Source organism: Bombus vancouverensis, chromosome 16 (assembly GCF_051014615.1).
Source record: "Bombus vancouverensis nearcticus chromosome 16, iyBomVanc1_principal, whole genome shotgun sequence".
Taxonomy (NCBI): Eukaryota; Metazoa; Arthropoda; class Insecta; order Hymenoptera; family Apidae; genus Bombus; species Bombus vancouverensis.
In genome coordinates this window covers 9750674-9764843 of record NC_134926.1, presented here as the reverse complement: position 1 = coordinate 9764843, position 14170 = coordinate 9750674, and the positions used below count along the sequence as shown (strand labels likewise).

General features: G+C 36.7%; 1 protein-coding gene across 21 annotated transcripts in view; it reads right to left on the bottom strand.

The window, feature by feature from the left end:
• dnc (phosphodiesterase dunce) overlaps nt 1-14170 on the bottom strand; it is a 396997-nt gene that overhangs the window by 75894 nt on the left and 306933 nt on the right. For 16 of the 21 annotated variants that reach the window (XM_076625387.1, XM_033340659.2, XM_076625392.1 and 13 more), the window contains 3 exons: nt 11438-11620; nt 9340-9372; nt 7704-7724 (listed from right to left, as the gene is read on the bottom strand). In XM_076625387.1, coding sequence (XP_076481502.1) covers nt 7704-7724; nt 9340-9372; nt 11438-11620 — 237 coding nt within the window. Of the gene's footprint in view, nt 1-7703; nt 7725-9339; nt 9373-11437; nt 11621-14170 lie in introns of those variants that run through there. The other 5 variants (XM_076625395.1, XM_033340651.2, XM_033340653.2 and 2 more) reach the window with 3 other exon arrangements.

The following is a 14170-nucleotide window of genomic DNA, read 5'->3' as shown; positions in this document are numbered from 1 at the left end:
TTCCCCTTTTTCTAACTTTCCTAACTTTTCCTCGCGCGTCTCATATTTTGCTACATTTGTCTCCTCGTCCCAACTTTCTCTTCTTCCTTTCGCTCTCTTAGAATCTTTTTATTTACACACGATAAATATTTCGTTCTCTCCATTTACGAATTACGGCTGGCCGCGAACGTTAATCGGTGAGTTCTGCTGCGTCGACTTAAGCGGAAATGACACTCGAGAAACAGAATCACGAGAAACGATACAAATTGAAACGTTTGAGAAACACTCGCGAATGGAAATGACTTACTTGTGTGGCAAACGAGCCTCTTGATACATAATATATTTAAATGAGATCTCGTTTCATTTTTCTAATTTTGTAGGACTCATTTGTCGAACTGGCAATAACAATCGAACAATTTATTCCAAAGAACGGTTAATGGTTATTTCGTGATCGAAACACGAGCCAACAATTATGTACGAATGATACATTAGCCTAATTAATTTCATTCGTCCTTGCAAGCTGGTTTTAGTCCTTAAAAAAAAATTTTTTTTATTAAATATATTGTTTGAAAATAACAAGGTGAGTTCGTGCTCGCCATCCATATGCAGATGCGTTGGTTCTAAGAAATAGTAACCAGAGGATGATCCTAGTTACAATCGATAGATTTAATCGATAGGCTTAAGATGCCTTTTTGCTTTTATCCTTAATTTTTGTAAGCGCGTGCGATAAAGGTTTTTTTGACTCAGAACGGTGTGATAGATTTATCCATTCGATAAAATAATAACTATTCTGATCTTACCTCTGAGTATAGAGATAACAACGTATAGTATTTTTGATTTTTGCATTTCTAATTCAAAGTTTAAATTGCTCTCTCGTGTACGTTGAGAACAATCGCGGCAAAGAGTGATATTTGAAATATTTACGGCCCGGATGGGGCAGGTCGTCGTTCGATTGCTGACGAAACTAGACGCAAAACTTGCGAAATGAAACGACGTACTTCAGCGTAGATTTCGCAAATTTTAGAAGAAACGAATTTCACAGGAAAATAAAACGGTACAAGATTAAGTTAATTTACAGGAAATGAAATTAATCGCGATATACTTCGGGCTAAATCAACATAATCTCAAAACGCTTCACGCTAAATTCGAATAATCTGCGAATAATTAATTGTGGTATAAATCAATATCGGAATAGTTCGGGGTAATGAAAATTCCAAAATGCTTTACGCTAAATGGAAATAATTGAGAAATACTTGACGCTGGATCCAAGTTAGTCCGAAAATAAATCACACTGAATCGGAATAACCTCAAAATACTTCACCAGAGATAAAAATAGTCTGAGAATAATTCACACTGAAATAAACCAATCCCGAAATAATCCGCTCTAAGACAAACCAGTCCGAAAATAATTTACTCTCGGGCAAAATCAATCCCGTGACACATTACGTTCAATGGAGATAAATCGCAAACACCTTACGTTGAATCGAAGTAATCCGAGAGCAAATCACACCGTTATTAATGAAAATAATTGGTGAAAATGTTTCACGCTAAATTGAAATAACGCGAGAACACCTTACGCTGAATTAATAAAATAATCGCAAGATATTTTTCGAGTGAAATAAACGTCGCGTAAAGACTTCAAGAGACCGGGAATACGTGTTACGAGAAACAAGAAGCAAACAAGTGGCAATAAATTACAAGTGGCTGTAAAAGTGGCGTAAAATCTTTGAAAAGTCGCGCAACGACATTGATTTCGCGAGAACGCGCAATGCTGATCGTTGACCAGCTGTTCTGGTCGTTCACGGAGAACGGAAACGACTGTACTGGCGGACATTAATTCCCGCCACAGTGATTACCACGTACGATACACACACGCGTCTACCTCTATTCACAAATGACACTTGTCTTGACGCAGAAACTGGCTGGTCGTTATTTTAATGAACGCGTCAATCGGCCTCAATTCCACGGATTCTTCGACTGTAACTCTCTGGACCGTAAAACCGCCATCACGATGAGCGAATAGTTGTTCTCAAGGTCGAATTGAAAACATCATTCGCAATCCTGCGAAATTGACAGCTGTGGTTTCGTCGTAACGAACTTGTCCATTTCCAAGGTATTGTTCTCTTCACTCGTGACAGTTCGGTTTTCGGTTAGGTTGACGATTTCAATGACAATTTGCAACATGATTAGAGTTAGGTGGAATCGTTGTAAACCCGAAAATAACGATATTATAAATGAAGTTAGTTTGGCGATCAATATCTTGTTAAGGAAATATATTCGTAAGAAATTTCATTGACAAACTTTACGCCTTTTTTTTTTTAATTATTTAAAGATCTAATAATAACGTCTTAGACGCAGTTATTTGAATATCTAACGCGTTTAAAAAATAAATATTCTTTGTTAAGGAAATATTTCTAAGAAATTTCCGTTTCATCTCTTTCCCAGAAGTCACGTGAAAATCTCTGGAAGAAAATCTAACAACGATAATAATGTTTAAAAGCGTTAAAAAATTCAAAAACAGTGAGCACGTCGTAGATGCAATTATTTGAATATTTAAAACGATCTTGCAGAAACATTGTTTACGAATTTCGTTTAAAAAACGGATGCTTTGTTACCTTTACCTGGCGTAATCTGCAAAACGACGAGAAACCTCGAAAGTGGGATATTCGATTTAAAAATCCACTCAGTAGCATCCGGAAATTTAGCGTTCAAACGCGTTTGACCAAAAGCGAATTAGCGACGACCACCGATCGTTGATCGATCGAAATCGGTTTCGAAAACCTGGATATTATGCAAACGTAGTTGGAAAATAAATCGCACAGCGTATAGTGGCCGCTCGAACGTGTCCAATCGCTGTTTTCCCATCGTCCATTGGTCAATATTGATTTTCCGGAAGGAATTCAGCTACAGCCACGTTGCACGCTCACGTTCCTAACATTTGAAGGCAACCTGTGACTCGTTAACGCGTGGAAAATAACTTCTCCTAATGTACACTTGACTCGGAAAAATCTCAGAAATTTTTCAAACGAACATTCGTTTATATTATATAATAAACGAATTAAAAATTAAGAATAGAAGTTTAACAAAAATATCTGCTAGCCATCGACGGTCGGAGACAATTTCGAAAGAACATAGAAAAAGGAGAAACGCAAAGAATTTCTCGTACAAATTACCAACTTGTATCGGTGATGCTTGCTTTTCGTTTTTATTAAATCTGTCTTTTTTTCTCTCTGCTACTTTGAATAAACGACAAGCGTATTTGTAATTTTATAATTTGTTGTTTTACGCCATTTATGCTAAGATGTAGCGTCGGTAAAACGGCTTTGAATTCAAATTAAACGCTGTTTTCCCTACTGCGTTGGACTTCAACTACGTTTCAATTTTCTCCAAGTCGAAAAACAAAACGTTCTACTCGCGTGTCGCAGCAATTCTACGAAGCTTTTCTTCTACACCCGGACGATACTCGCGATCTCTTCGACTTACGTCGAATATTCGTTGCTATATTCGAACATCCGACAATGTCTATTCCAAGTATATGAAACTTAAGTACTTACGTAAGTACTAACCTATACCAAATACTAAATAATTCAAACTGTTCGATTCACGGCCTACATATTTTATCTTCGAAATTGAATTCAAAGTACGCGATCCATCGAACGTACACCGAGATACCCGGGAAAATTTCCTTAATTTCTCTTAATTTTCATCAAATCCTGAGAATAAATATGCTTCTAACTGTTTTCGTCGCTTTGATTAAAATATACGTTCAGGCAAGTAACAAAATGGAAATATTTTATAGAGCGCGCGAAACATTCTCGTAAAAATGTAGAAAATATTGGAAATAAACGTCAATTTAAGAAAAGGAAATATTTCTCTACATATATGCGCCACGTCAGACGATATTCAAATAATTTCTGAAACGATAGCTACGAGAATTTTCTCCTCCTGTTGATCAATTTAATTATATGTTATTCGATAGCACGCTATTTATAGAAACGTACACGTTTTATTATCAATCTACAGCAACGCAATATTGTCAACAATGCTATTAAATTGCCACAAGGTTTTGCACAACGTAGTAATTAACCAAGCTCATCCGGCCTGATTGCCGTCATTACAAGAAACCACGAAACAGTTCACGATGAATAAACAAATTGTCTAGCCGAGGGAGGCACGTTTACAAGGACTTTCTCGACAAGAATTCATCGTTTACCGTTTGCTGCGTTTTATTCGGTAGATGTGCAGCATGTGCTGTTTAAATGGAAAGGTTCGCATATGCGGGAAAATACGAACGATACGAAAAAATGTACGTGACGAAAGCTGTATGACAAAGATGGGCACGTACTGTGCTTTTATCTGTTGTACCTTGCAACGATTTTGAAACTGCCGTAAACGCGACGTTACGACTTTCCAATGGATACTACCACATTTTATCAGATACTGCGATAGTTGACGTTCAAACGCTACGAACCTGTGTCTTTCGCACCAATCCGCTATCGATTTAAACTCGACAGGGCGATACAGCGAACGACTTGAAGCGACTTCTGGAAACATCAGAAAATTACAACCTTGCGTTGTCGGCAACGTTATACCAGCGTTATGAAAAACGTCTTTTATGCTGTACCATGGCATATCGAATTCTAAAGTTCGCGCGTTACGAGTTTGCAGCGTTTCGAGAACGTGCGAACGTCAGCTACGGGAATATTTAAGAAAAAAAAAAAAAAAAAAATGGAGCTTCGCGTTTGAAAATTCGAGTATCGCGTTTGCAGGACGTTCCAAGATGATCGGAGAGCGAAGCAGATAAAAAGCAGAGTACGTGTCTCTCGACACCATACAACTTTTATCCGAAATATTATTTCGTAACATTCGTATTTTTGCAGGTGTTGCAACCTTCCCGGTGAAACAGTGACACACAGTATAGAAAATGATAAATGCATGATAAATCAATTTAATCTGCCTCGATTTAGACTTGGTCTACTCCTTTGCTTACACAGCTTTACAATGCACGTGATTTAAAAAATATTTATAAAAAGATTTCTCACGCGTATCTGCTAGGTGAACCGCGACCTCCGCATGCTGGTTAATTAATGGTTCGCAACAGTCGACCTAATTAGTTGAACTTTAATACGCTTTAGTGGTTGTAAATTACAATGAAAAAAAAAAAAAAGAAGAAGAAAAGAAATAAGAAGAAGAAAAAGTTCGATCGAGACACAGGCTATTTACGGATAAAAATCGCGATGAAATATTCGGATGGAGAATGAGGATGGAAATTTCAGACGGTTGCCTGGGGTTTAGAAAACTAAGAAGGAAGACTATAACTCGTCACGAAAATTGATGTTACGTAAAAGCGTAGAAACGAAGCAGAAGACGGTTCTTTCATGGCGGCCGTTAAAGCGTAATTGCTCGCGACAGCCTCGTAAACATCTCGTCTCTCGAGTATTTTGCGCGCCCGTAATTAACGCGCGCCTTTCCTCTTCCTATTGTTCGCCATGCAATCTCGTCAACATCGCGTCAATATCCGCGTAACTTTCCCGCTTTGACCTGTGCGCTTCGTAAAATTTCGTTTCTCTGCGATCTGAAAACCACTCGACTAAGAACGAAACGCTGCCAGCAATTGAAAAAATCGCGTGCTTATCGTTGGAAAACTTACGAAGGATCTTTAAAGCAAAGGTTTGTCAGGAACGTTGGAAGAAGATTTTACGATGCCACAAAATCCAGGAAAAATGAAACAGGTAGAAGACGAACGGTTGAAAGGGAACTACGTGTTCCGGATAATATTCTCTTGGCGCGTGAATTTTCCACGGCGCTACTTTCTTCAAATCCTCTCGTCGCTCTACGGAAAAATGTATCAGGCTGACGTGGTTCGACACTGATCGGTTTAGAAGACATTTTGACTTTGATCCTGTAGAATTTGTCACATGCGAGACAAAGAAAACGATTTTGTCGTTAACAGGACCATAAGTAACGACGTGCCGCGTCACTCTACGTTTCTTCTTGGTCCTCGTGTCCCACGGAATCAAAGTTGAAGTATCTTTCAAGCTAATCGCTTCTCCGTCGTGTTACCCTAATTTTATTGGATCGGCAACTAAGTGGAATTGACAAAATCCGCAATCATTTAGTTGCCAAGCCAATATACCACTCGTCTAAATTGTAAGAAACTGATAGGACCGAGTCATAACGAATAACGCGACTAAATTATGACAGCTAATGTGTAACGATGTAACGCAATCGAAATGGTCAAAGAGGAAAATATCAATGTTTAAAAACTGAAGCGATAAAACGCGAAAACCTGGCTGCCGAAAAATTAAAAAATGCACGAACGATGCAAATTCTTCCGCGAAACTGGACACGAGAGTGGCGATAATCCGGCTACGACAGATGGAGCGAAGCGAACACTCGGCACGCTGTTTGCTCTCGTCGAGATAAAAATATTTACACGCGGTGCACTCGCTGCTGCACTCGATGCACCGTGAAGATATTTACAGCCCTGGGTATCCGTGATACTGTCTCGATTAATATCGAATTTTATCGCTGTTTCGTCTCTCTCCAGCTTTTAAACGACGTTCCGAATTTACTTTTCATATACACGTTTGATAAAAAGTCTTCTATTTTTCCTTATTCACTTTAATCAACGTTCCAAGTTTGTATTTTTTCGATGCTGAATTCTAATCGCACGATTCTTTGCAAGTAAATGGAAAAACGAATATTACTCAATTATTGAAACAAAGGATAATTTCATTAAGCAAAGAACGATGATTTCGTCGCTTAAGAAACGACGATCTCGTTAATTAAGGAACGATGATTTTATTATTTGAAAAAACGAGGGAACAACGTTAGCTACTTTGCGAAAGATTAAGAAGACAAATTTTCTAGAATTTAGATAGGAAATTCTTTGAAAGTTCGATAATAGTTTCCACCCCACCCGCCTCCGCCGCCCAACTTCAATGACGATCCTTTAAGCTCCGGTAAATTCCCTTTTTTAAACCTCATCCTCCTACACTTCGCCTCCGTGTCCTTTTGTCTGAAAGTGTATCCTTGGAAAAAAGTGTATTATGATACCCATCGAAGTTGTCTTTCAGTCTGCTAAGGGATAGACAGAGAAGATTATAGGGTTCCAATAAAACGGAAACTTGAAAGCTCGGATAAGAAACTGACCTATAAAGAATATATTACAGTCAGCTTGTACCTCGATTATTTTCTTAAATGCCAAAGTAATACGATTATAATGTTTATAAAACAAACAATCGCCAGCCCTTTGTTTATTTATTTATAACGATAAACGTGTAAAAAATCCTGCAGGAAATCCGATAGAAAAATATTCCTTGACACGGTTATGTTTCAAAAATATACACGTCTTCTCAGGGACATGAAACGATTATGTTTGAAAAGATATACGTGTTTTCTTCTTCTAGAATTTCTTCCACAGTCAAGTTGAAAGTTGCCAGAGAAAGGTGGTGAATTATAAAAAAAAAAAAAAAAAAAATACAGGAAAACTCACAACCTGTCAATTGTCGAGAGATAATTATTTATTTGCACGTAGTACAGCCGGAAGACCAAAGATCGCATCGCTCATGGGATGTCCTGATATATTAAAAAAAATGCACGTGTCTTCAAAAAAAAAAAAAAGTCACGCGTCATCCATTTTCAGGTGTACAGTTTGCACCAACAAACCGTTGTTGGTTGCAGCATACTGCATACTGAAATTACGTAATAATGCGACTTACCTACTGGGATCTGTTGAAACCCTGAAAATGACAATTCGTTTTTATTCGAGAACCTTCTACTATAATCGTCGCATGCCGTTAATTAGTTACGTTAATAAACGCAGCCTAAACAATTCCACTCTCGTCCCTACGTTTATCTCTACTTGTTACTTTTCCAACAATTTCACTACCAAATTTTTCCCTCTTTTTTTTTTTACAACCTTTTTTCCCGCCATTTTCTTTCGTACAGAACGACGAACAACGAAACAAAAAAAGTTACAAAGGAGGAAGATTAAAGTATCCGTACAATCGATATACGCCAATTATTTTCAAACTCGTTCATCGGGGAATTCGTTTGGCTGTGTGGGTGTAATTCTCCCTTTTATTCCTTTCTGCTATTTGTTTATCGTGATACAAAATAGGAGGGAAAATGTGGAACAATGCACGTGTATCGTCTCGTGTAGCCGCGCGTGTTCGTAAGCATCGATTTTATCAGCGCGATTCTGCCATGTGCCTTCGCGAGAAATCCATTTACAACGCAAGTCCCCGGGGTTTAATCTTTCCCAGAAACCGAAAAACAGAACAAAAGAAAACAGAGATCCGAACGTCCAATAAGAAATCTGAAATCGATCGCTGTTACTTCGAACGGTTGCTAATTGCGTGTTTCTACTTTGAACAACGTATAATTAATGTTCGTCAAAAAATTGTTACAACGGAAAATAATGGTAACTGGATCGTGTTATGCAGAAAGGAATCATTCCACGAATGTTCAAAATTTAGATACGAATCTTGAAAAATTAAAATTGTAGAGCGGATAGAGTTGCAAATTTTCATGTATCATAATAAAACTGAAGATTATCCTGCAATTTATATTTTTTCTTATTTGAGAAAAAAAAGAGAGAATATTTCGAGCAACAGTAGTTAAATTTGTTATTAAAACATAGACAACTTTTTTTCGAAAGATATTTTCCTACTCCGTATAGTTTGCAAAATATTCGAAAAAAACATCGCATTAGGTTAACGATTATGTTAACAACATGACGTTTTTCCTTCTAGACTTTGTAATTTACCTTCACTCCTTAATTACAGAGTACAAAAATAAAAAAAGATATAACTTAAATATTTCTTAAAGGTTGAAATCTGACACGGTTGAAATTAAAAAAAAAAAAATAATTAAGATAACAGTGAGAATTATTCAGCGAATGAACTGATTATTTCCTGCACAACAGATCGCGATTCTAATCTACCAAATTATTGAAACGAAAGCAAAGATGATGGCAAAGAAAAATCGACTGAAAGCACGCCACAAAGTAACTCAACAGGTAACTGAACTACTCAGCTCGAAAATTATATATGTATATGGCAGAATTTCTTTTTTTCTCTTTTCCTTTTTCTCTTTTCTTTCGGATAGCGAACGGTTCCATGCACTTTAGCCAACCCCTGTTTCGTTCGCTATATGTGTGTGACAGAGAAAGAGAAAAAGGAAGCGGTTAAAGAGGCAGCGAATCGAATCGAATCGGATCGATTTAATAGCGATCGTAATTATCGTGGCGAGGGGTGTCGATTAGTTTTGTAAGTGTGTTTCTGTGGCTAGATGTATATGTGAAGTGAAACGAGAGAAACTGATATATAATATATAATAGGATCGTGTACATACGGTCGCTCCATAACAACCTCTGCTTCTTTGTATCTGCAACCCAAGGATCACAAATATGATTCGCATTATCACACCCCGCACCCGTTCATTGCGATTTAAAAAATAAGAAAAAAAAGAAATAGATTCTTTTCCGTTGCGTGCAACAAGGCGTGAATGCTCGGAATAAAAAGATAAAATATCTCTGAAAGAATTTTTATTATTTTTACGATCGATTATATTATGGAAAATAATCTTTGGAAGACGAAAAACTACCAACTTAAAAATTTTCGTACGAATATCTTTCCAAATTTTTTTTTGTAGAAATGAATTGTAATCTAAAAATTTGTATATAGAAATTTGTCCAATTTACAGGTATTACATTTTCTATCGATTTTTCCACGCAGTTTAGTTTTTCAGGATTTTCATCCTTGTTTAACAGAGCAGGGAGTATATTTCTTTTTATTGCAAGACATTTGCAATATATTTTCACAACCTTGCTGCAATTTTATATACAAAGACTACAAACAAGTGATATAATAAAAAATAGAAGATAGAAACATATGTTAAGCATCAACACCATAGAAAGCTACGATATTTTATCAAGCTACACTAAGAGGAAGAGAGATCGCAGACTGTTCTTGCACAATTATTAATATTGGCACGAATACGCTGTGATAGGATGCATCATTCGATTATTTATATTCAAAAACCAGAATTGCGGAAGAATAAAGATTTCTATGTAGAATATTATTCCTGATTATAGTGATAATTCTGTTAAGTGAACTCTTTTCGAATGCAAGACACGTTTCACACATGCGTGGTTGGATATAAAAATTTGTAAGGCAAGAAATTTTTATCTTGGAGGCAGTAGAATTAACGTGATCATGGTCAGATATTCAAAAAATTGACTACCGTATGTATTTGTCTTATCCTTTCTCTCGATATACCGCTCATAAGATACTTTACAATACCGACAAACCAGTCGTCGGTTCATTGAAATACTCACGACGCTCTCAACATGGCATAACCATGAAAACAACGCGATTCCTACTTTATCATTGTCGATAAATTCAGTCAATTGCGTCTGAAACTACGATTATCGGCACAATCTACATTACCGACATAATTAAAGTTACATTTACGGTCGGTACAATAAAGTTTGAATAGCCGATAATGCAGATTCAAGTTATACAAAGTTGCTTCGTACAATTAATCCCAGGACAGTGTTTGATTCTAACGATTAAGAGAGTTACATAGTTTAATCAATCGATAAAATAATAGTGGATACACGCAAATCCAACGTTCGATATCTAATTCCGTTCAATTATTCATGAACAGGCGGCGCATTACGTTACAACAGGCCAATTATCACGGTCGTGTTTACAAATGACTTCATTAACGGCATCGTGTCAAGAGGAATTCGTAATTCACGTGGGCGTAAATTATACCAAGTTCGTTTCATTACCAGCTATAGTTTGCCGTTGAATAACCAGTAATTAGGAATTTCGCGCGACCGCGCGCCAATCGCCAGATTACTTCAATACGTCAATCAGTGTAAATACATAATTAATTCTAGACGAAACATTATTTCTCTATCGGATGAAGTAGCAAATGAGTTTAGAAGTTTTTGATGATCCGTTGTTTAATTCTACCTATTATTAATACTTCTTTCGAGATATTTAAATGCAAACTCACGAAACCAAATATCTTCTACGCCGAATTAAACAATTTACGAATAATTTACTCGAGTTTCCAAAGCCCAGAAAATTGTGATTATACAACGAATTCATTCGTTATCGAAAATATAAAAATTCTGCTGTATTTCGTTCGATCAAAATGCAAAGTATCCGGTGTCTGACCATAACCGATCATTTCTACTGCAATACAATTTACATAACGAGGTCTGCAGTTTCTATTAGATGGAAAATTTATCTGATCGAAGCTGAACAATCACGATCACAAACCGAACACCGTATCAACAATCCGACATTCCCAATTCATTATTTACAAGGTTAGATCTCCGTTATCCCGACACAGAGAAAAAGATTAAAAAATAAAAAATGTTTTCCTCGAGTCGAGATAAGGACCTAAAGCATAAAGCATAGTTTCATAGGCTCACCTTTCACTTGCGATCGAACTGTTCCGAGACATCGACTTTGGTGACATGTCGAAGTCGCTGTCGCTGCGATACAGGAAGCTTTCTCGTCGTTGTGGCTGTTGCAGCACCAAACTTGGATTCTGCGATGCGTTGTCGCCCGTAGCGCTGCTGTCTGCCTTTGAGCTTCCATTTCCCACGTCGAAACTGTTAACAGAAAAGAAAACGATCCTTAAGCATATTTTCTTTTGTTTTTCCTCTTACTTTATGCAAATTTTGAGGGATAATTTTTACAAATTCTTAAACATACTTCTTTCTTTTATTTCACGAATGATTTTGGCGTGTAATTTTCACCTAATGCATTCGATTCGGTTATAACTGATTTATGAGAAATTTGCAATGACACGAGATTACAAATTTGAAGCTTCGGCAGATGAATAAATTTGTAATATTTTTTGAATGATTAAATTAACAACTGAAATATTTTTAATTAATAAAGTAGAGTCGTGTTCGACATTTGGTCAAAATTAAACGGAAGCATCATATTTGTTACCAGGGACTATCTAAATTAAAATAAATAGAATGAAAACACGCTATTTTAAACGAGAATATCCTGTTACGAAAAGTTCAGCAATTATTTTACCCAACATAGAAAATAATTAACATATAGTGTTCAAGTCAGACTGTATACACTTTGTCTTCAGGCACAACTTTCGCAACAAACTTCTATTAGAATTTTCAGCAAGTTACGAAGCTTCTAAGAGCAACACATCTTCGTCGTTGCATATCGTCGATATAAATAGCTTTTAAAGTATACTGGTCGAATATCTTCGTTATAGCAACGATGGTGTCTCCTTGCATCTCCAACAGGCATCGAATTTAATTTTCTTCGGGCTACGTTCGACAAATGTACGTGGTTAAGCTACACGTTACATGGATACACATTTTTCATGTCCTGTCGTTCATCTATCGCAAAAAAATACACTATATCTTATACGTCCACTTTGTTTGTAAGGAACCAAATTTATGAAAATTGGTCGATGAGATTGGAAAGTAAAAGTTGGTTGAAGGATAATAACAGTGCAGTTACCGGAATAATTCTAAACGCGTAAATCGAAAAGGTTGAACGTTTTACCTAAAACGATAGAAAGCTGGAATTAGAAGACGAATCGAAAAGCGCGTTGTGAAATTAATTTAAATTTCTCAGAAACTTTGCACGACGAAAATTCGAGGAAAATTCGTTCGTTTCGCATCTATTATCAAACTACCAGAGTACAGAAGCGTCTCTTAAAATTCCAGACAGCGTAACTAGACGAAGAAAAAAATTATACAGAGAGCAGCTGATTAACAATTCAAAACGCGTAGATGGCAATTTTAATGAAAATTTTACAGAAATTACACGCAACGAAATGAAAATTCATGGAGATGAATCTAATTCCGATCTTCTCAGACAAACTGCGCCCGAACGTGTCATGAAATAATTATCCGTCATAGTAATCGGCGTGATCGTTATCAATTTGCTCGTTAGACGGGCCTAATTAACTAAATGGCTTGATTAACATTTTTTCGTTCACATGATCGTCGGTGTTGACCAGAAACCACGTCTCGTCTTCCTGCTCTCGATAATCGTCATTACGTGTCATTATGTAAGCTACGATTAATTCCACGGCCTTGCTATTCAATCGCTAAATAGTGACCAGAGACAGAGAACGCCAATAAGCGTCCCTTGTTTCATTTCGTCTCACTCCGAATTCTTTTTAACGGCCAAGTTGTTATAATTTTTATTAAATAACAGTTACGTAAGTTTGTCAACTTTTCGTTAATAAGCGTTAATAATTTTATTTAAATCCCTTCGAAACATTGTAAGAGAATTTCTACGATTTTTACGAATTAAATAAAAAGAAATGAAATTTGTCAGTTAATGCAACGTTGCATAGAGAATTAAGAAGAAAGGAAGAAATTTCCAAGGTTCTAGGATCATTAATATTAATCCCATGTAATATTTAACAATTGAAGTTAAGTTGAATATTCAAGGAATATTTGTTAACATTAAACAATCCGTGTTATCGTTATGAATCTTAAAAAAACCAGTGAAGAGAATTTTAAAACTAGTCCGTGCAATTTACAAATCCATATGAGATACCGAGTATGTGTCTGGCCACGACCGGACAATTCTACTTAACGCCAGACTCTACTTGCTCTCCAATCTTTCAACGTTTAACTCTCGTATTTCAATCTAAATACACACTCGACTACCTTATATTACGTTTCAGACGTCTTACAGACAGCATTAACCAAATCATCGCTAATAACACTTTAAATAAACCAACAAAAAGATCAGAACCTGCGAAGTGATAAACGTTTCGTTATAATTGATCGTAAAATTGCGGAAATCGAAATCGCATGACCCAATGATAATTATTAAAAATTGCTCCGAACATTTCATTATTTTGCAGCAAGTCCTGCGGACGGAAAAATTCTATAAAAAGAAATCTTCAAAGAGATTGTTTCTAGACATGAACCAGCTGAAAGAAGACCTGTTGCGAGGAATGCTTGCCTGGGCAAACTCATCGGGACAATCTTGGCGTTTATCTACGGCACGGCCAAGCCTCAACAGCTAATATTGGTTTTTCGAGCAGGGCCGCCAATAAAAAAGTGATTAAAAGCCACTTCCGTTTCGCGGCTGCCGCACCCGTAACACGTTATGTAAAACACATTGAGTAATGGTTAAAGGCAACGCTATCGATTGGCGTGGCA